This window comes from Zea mays, chromosome 7, assembly GCF_902167145.1.
Source record: "Zea mays cultivar B73 chromosome 7, Zm-B73-REFERENCE-NAM-5.0, whole genome shotgun sequence".
NCBI classification, from domain to species: domain Eukaryota; kingdom Viridiplantae; phylum Streptophyta; class Magnoliopsida; order Poales; family Poaceae; genus Zea; species Zea mays.
Window position 1 is genome coordinate 28,162,502 of NC_050102.1, and position 6,383 is coordinate 28,168,884.

General features: G+C 43.4%; 1 protein-coding gene across 1 annotated transcript; it reads right to left on the reverse strand.

Annotated features, from left to right (window-relative positions):
* Window positions 1-3,847: 3,847 nt before the first annotated feature.
* Window positions 3,848-4,600, reverse strand: LOC100277307 (uncharacterized). The gene has a single exon (NM_001150910.2). It carries the CDS (start codon window positions 4,317-4,319, stop codon window positions 3,876-3,878), a length of 444 nt encoding a protein of 147 aa, NP_001144382.2. The 5' UTR covers window positions 4,320-4,600; the 3' UTR covers window positions 3,848-3,875.
* Window positions 4,601-6,383: the final 1,783 nt, after the last annotated feature.

Sequence of the window (6,383 nt, forward strand, 5' to 3'; positions counted from 1 at the left end):
GTTGGCGCATTCTCTAGTGAAGAGAATTTCTCAAGAGGCAATCCTGAAGGTCCAATGGAATGGATCAGTCACGAAGCAGAGGCCTTTGAGGAAATCCTAAATAGCCGCGGTGACATCTGCGCTTTTTCGGGTGCTAGAGGAATTGCTACTGTTTTGGAGAGGAAAGGTTGCGAGCATGTGAAATCCTTAGCGCAGTCCGAAGCTCCCTTGTCCTCCGTAGACATTAAAGACCCCTCAGCCGAAGCAAGCATGGTCGGCGGAAAATTCTTCACTGACATCTGGGACAACGGCGGCCGAGAAATGGTGCAAGAGATTATTCAGAAGAGTGAAAAAGGCATCCACGATGCTAGAAGGGTAGCAGAAGCTGCCGAGAAAAGTTCAGAGCCCGAAGGGCAAATAGGTATTAATTAGTGGTTTTTTTTATATTGTAATTTTTAATTCCAGACGTTGTTTGCGGTTTGCAATAGTAATATAGCGGTATCTTCTCTTTCCTCAGAACCTGCTGAGGCATCTTCGGGCCCCCACCCGAAGGGGGACGATGAAATTAGAAAAATGGCCGAAGCCATTATGGACAAGGTTGTCGACCAGCTATTGAATGAAGCTGCAAAAATAGTGCTTAAGGAGGATTGAATGCTATTGTAGAAACATTTGGAACGTAACATGTGTAATATATTGTAACTTTGAATGTAATATATAATCTGTTTATAGTTTAATTCTTTACGATGCATGAAATTTTGCATACATACTATTTTTTGAGCCTTCGGCGAAAAAACACCTTCCCTTCTTTTCATGCTTCGTGAAGAAAATCTTTTCTTTATCTCAAGAATTTGCTTACTTCTCTGATGAAGAATATCCAGGCTTCGTGCAATATTCTCCGAAGCTATAAAAAGTTTTGTGTTGCTTCTCTAATGAAGCTGCACTTCGTGTCAATTTATCTTGTGACCTAGCACGATTTTCTCATTTCCGAAATATTCTCCGAAGATCATCACTGTATCTCTTTTCCAAAAGGCTTTGAGTTCCTCATGCAGTATGTTGTATGATGCTTATGTTATGCGAAATGATGTGATGATGTTATGTTATGCAAAATGATATTTGTGCCTCAGATACATATCCCTGTAATAAATCACACACACTTTTATATCAGCGCTGACTTTTCGCTGTAAGCCTCCCTTAGGAGCTTCTTCGCCTTTTACTTTCAGCGGAATCAACGTTTATTTTTCGCTGTAAGCCTCCCTTAGGAGCTTCTTCGCCTTTTACTTTCAGCGGAATCAGCGTTTATTTTTCGCTGTAAGCCTCCCTTAGGAGCTTCTTCGCCTTTTACTTTCAGCGGAATCAGCGTTTATTTTTCGCTGTAGGTTTAGAAAACTTACACTGCGCTCCCTTAGGAACGACTTTTTACTGTTTCGAACGATTTGTACTGTGTCTGTTAAATCAAATTTTTGATAATACAAAGGTCCTTCAAGCCACCATAAATTCGTATGCTTCGGCAACTCAAGCCTATGGAAAAGACATATTTTTATTATGGTAAAAGACGAAAGTGTTATAAGAAATTGAAATTCGATAAAAGACACTTAAACTCTTCATAATTGTTCCTTATTAACAAAAAGGTACTACTGAATGTAAAGATGCGAAAGAACTGCTGTTGAGGTAGGATATTTGTCAATAAATGTGCTTCGACTCTGGCACAGTACTATTGACTGTGCGAGCTTCAGACTCCTCTCTGAAATCCCTCTGAAGGTGATTGTGCTGACTCCCTTCTGGCTGCTGCCCTCGCTGGGTCGGCGGTGGCGGTGGAGGCTGCTGCCAAGATGCTTGGGGTTGGCTCGCCGAAGCAACAGAAGCTGCAGAGTGGTTGCCTACGTATTCTGGAATATAAGGCGAGTGATACGAAGCAGTATGCATGACCTGCTTCGGCTGACTTTGTTGCGCTGCTGCTTCTGCTATTTCCTTCTGTTTTTGGATGGTAACATGGCACATCCTGGTGGTATGGCCCTTGTCTTCACCACAGAATAGGTAGTAAATTTTTCTTGGCTGGTCTCCAAACCTTCCCCCGAAGCCCCTTGGCGCTGGCGGCCGAAAAGAACTTTGCTGCTGGCCCGAAGCTTGTGAAGAGTATTGTGGCCTTTGCTGCTGACTCCCTCGATCATCAGTTTGAGCAGAGTTATGAAATGACCTAACGTGCCTCGGGTGAAATCTTCCTCCGAAGCCCCTGGTCATTTCAGAGAACCTGAATGCTTCCTCCCTTCTTTTGCGGAAGTCGTTGTCAGCTCGAATGTATTCGTTCATCTTCTGGAGCAGCTTCTCTAATGTTTGTGGTGGCTTCCTGGCAAAGTACTGCGCTGAAGGTCCCGGCCGAAGCCCTTTAATCATGGCCTCAATGACAATTTCATTGGGCACTGTTGGCGCTTGTGCCCTCAGACGCAGAAACCTTCGGACGTACGCCTGGAGGTATTCTTCGTGGTCCTGGGTACACTGAAATAAAGCTTGAACAATGACTGGCTTTGTCTGAAACCCTTGGAAGCTAGTTATCAGCATATCCTTCAACTTCTGCCAAGAAGTGATTGTCCCTGGCCGAAGAGAAGAGTACCAGGTCTGAGCAACGCTCTTGACAGCCATGACAAAAGATTTTGCCATGACTGCAGTATTGCCACCATACGAAGATATGGTTGCCTCATAGCTCATCAAGAATTGCTTCGGGTCTGTATGACCGTCATACATGGGGAGCTGGGGTGGCTTGTAAGACTAGGGCCATGGTGTAGCCTGCAATTCTGTTGAGAGGGGAGAAGCATCGTCGAAAGCAAAGTTTCCATGATGGAAATCTTCATACCAGTCGTCCTCATTGTGGAAGCCTTCCTGATGGAGCTGTCTGCGTGGAAGCCTTCGGCTCTGATCATCTTGAACAAGATGACGAACCTCTTCAGAAGCTTCGTCTATCTGCCTTTGAAGGTCGGCTAGACGAGCCATCTTCTCCTTCTTGCGCTGCACCTGTTGCTGAAGGATCTCCAGGTTTTGGATCTCTTGATCCAAGTCATCCTCCGGAGGTGTTGGACTAACAGCCTTCCTCTTATGGCTTCGGGCCTCTCTGAGGGAAAGGACGTCCTGATTAGGGTCCAGCGGCTGTAGAGTGGCAGCCCCTATTGATGAAACTTTTTTCGGCGGCATGACGAAGGTGATGCTTGCCGAAGATATTCAAAGCTCAAGAAATGGAAGTGAGTTCACCGGAGGTGGGCGCCAATGTTGGGGACTTGTTCTCAAATGCTATGAATCAAGAACAAGGCAACATAAAATGTTAAATGTCAAAGCCCTTTGTCCTTTGAGTCATTATTTCCCTTCGGATATAATGAATCTAGGACGAAGGTTATGAAAGTCATGCCTTCACGACCATGATTAGAAGTAAAGAACATTCATACAAAGTACTGAAAGTAATATGATCTTTTATAAACATTATTATTGATATATTTCCATTTATCTTATTAGTACAGACAATATTAAATTACAAATGTACCTTCGGTTTGAAGGAGTGAAAATACAAGTGTGACGCCAAAAGTGAATGCCAAGTCAGCGTGAACAGTACGAGAGCACTGTTCATCTATTTATAGGCATGGGACGCAGCCCATGTAAGATTACATTAATGACCTTTACATTTATCAATAACTCTATAGTAATTCTTCGAGGTCTAATCTGGCTTTTCATCTTTAAGTCGGTTTCCCTTTCCGCCGTTATGCCGAAGCTCTTCTGCGCATAGCTTCGTAATAATCTTTTCCTTCGTCACAATCACCTTCCTTCCTACTCAAGCTTCGTCATGGCCATAATCTTATATACTTGTAATCCAATTCCGAAGATACCTGCTTACACATTTCACTTGGAAAACATTGTTAAATCATGTTTTTGAGGACCTTCGGAAGCCGAAGGCCCCCAACACCATCTAGACTCTTTTTTTCTAATTTCCAACGTGAGACACTACATACTGAGCAAGAATAATATTTTTCGTGCTCCTTCCAAAATAGAATGCAATCATTTTCACATGCATGAATTGTAGTGTACCCAACTCCTACAGATTTGACCACTTTCTTTGCTTCATGAAAGTTTCTAGGAAGTGCTGAACCCTTAGGTAGTGCATCTACAAGTAAATCTACCAACAAATCAAAACTTCTATCTGTCCATCCTCCAAGAAGTTTGATGTGAAGCAAACAAACTAGGAAACGTAGCTTTGAGTAGTTTTGGCAACCCAGATATAATTCTTGACTATTGTCTTTTGCTATCTTATGGATGCCTGATGTGTCTTCATTAGGTTGCTCAAAAGACCCATCATCCTCCATATCCCCTCCATCATCTAAACCACATGATAAATCCTTTAACAAATCAGTTATTGCACCATCTTCTGTACGATGCTCATAAACGACTCATCATCGTTGTTACCATGATTCACAAAAGAGATTGAAGCTTCTCCATATCAAGTGTTCTCGCACTTCACTGGCCTCTCTCCAAAATGAGTTAACACACTTCCTACAAGGGCATAGTATCTTGTTTCCTACTGCTGAATGTCTAAACATAAAAGCTAGGAAACTATTCACCCCTTGTTTATAAACCTTTATCTCCCTACATACCGTTTCTATGTTACATATAAATATAACTATAGAAAAATATAAGAGTTGCTGTGGAAGGTTGCTTTGTACCTAGCCTCACCTATAATCCATGATTTATTCATACTCTTTATGTAGGATATGAAATGACTTTCAACTCGAATCTAAGATCATATAAGCACAAAGAACACAATTGCATACTATAAACATGTCCATACATAAACAAACCATGAAATAAATATACAAGGAATATTAAAAAGAAATAAAAATAAATCAACGCGGTGGTGGTGGCTGCGGCCGAGCGGCATGGCCGAACGACGGCGGCGTGGCCGGGCAACTGGCTAGGCGGCGCTGCCGAGCTACGGAAGGGTGGGGGGGGGCGCGGCCGAGCGACAGGGTGGGGGTCGCAGCCGCCGATGAGCGGTGCATGGTGGCGGTGGCCGAGCGACGAACAAGGTGGGGGCGCGGCCGATCCAAGGACGGGGTGGGGGTGTGTTGGTCGCTGTCGACGAGCACAGTGTGCGGGCGATGGCGCGCGTGGCCTGGTGACGAGTTGTGGTGGAATTAGGTTTCTGTGATATATATACCTTTAGATAGGTTTTGTTCATAAATAAGGAGAAAAACAAAGCACAAATATATACATGATATTGGTTGTAGTGTAGTGGTAAAGTAGTTAAACTATGAACTATAGGTTTGGAGTTTGATTCTTGGCTAAAGCATAGTTTTTTTTCATTTTTGTAATTGTTTTTGGTCCTGTTATTAGTTTAAATGAATGGTTTATTTGTTTTATATATTTTTTCATAATTGTAAATTATTTTTTACTTTATATATATCTCTACTACCTATTAAGACGGTAAGGGGTAGGCTGCCCCATTCCGTGTTCTGCCATTCCCATTCCCAGCTGCCTGTCTTTCTCATTCCCCCTCCCACAAAGCCTATTCCCATTCCCACGTGCATCCCACGCCTAGCTAAAATTAAATTAAAAAAAAACAGGCTCCAAGGGGATTCGAACCCGCGACCTCTCAAATAAATGTGTTTGTAGCTACCACTACACCACATGTGTGTTTATGTCTACATTTATTATAGTAAATATATATAATACATCTCTCCCGAAGCCCACCTGCTACCCTTGCACAATGTGTAGTAGTAGATAAGTATCACTGAGATTATTAAATTATATTTTTGGATTGAGGGAGTAGTATTTAAAGAAGAGCCTTGCATGCAATTTCTTTTGTTTGAATAATGTTTTCAACTTAAATACTTTTTGTTGCATGTGTAACATTTATTCTCCGTAATATTTTTCCATGGATCTAACTTATAAATCATTTTCATAAACCAATGCCAAAGATGAATCCATGTTTCTTACTTGGAAACCCCGAACAAACACCACTAGCACGAGGCGCTCGCGTTGGCGTCGCTCACCGACGACGAGAAGAAACTTGGCGACTGCCAGTTCGACCTCTGGAAGCAGTCCTACATGGCCCATGCGCCGCTGTGTACGGCAAGCTCCGGCGCAGCCGCCGCTTGGACGTGGTCCAGAGCAGCTACACCGCGCTGTCCATCGTCAAACATGGGGACCTCATGGTCGTCGCCAATGTCGACGACTCTCGGGTTGTTCTGGGCATCACAACCTACGATGACGCCATCACGCCGTCTAGCTTATCATCCACCTGAAGCCTAACCTGCCACGTAAGTCGCTACTGACCGGCCATGAATTCTTGTGCGCTGGAATGACGACCATTGTTGTTGTTGTGTGAGTGTCCTCGAACAAGATGTATGTAGAGGAGTAGCACATCCGGT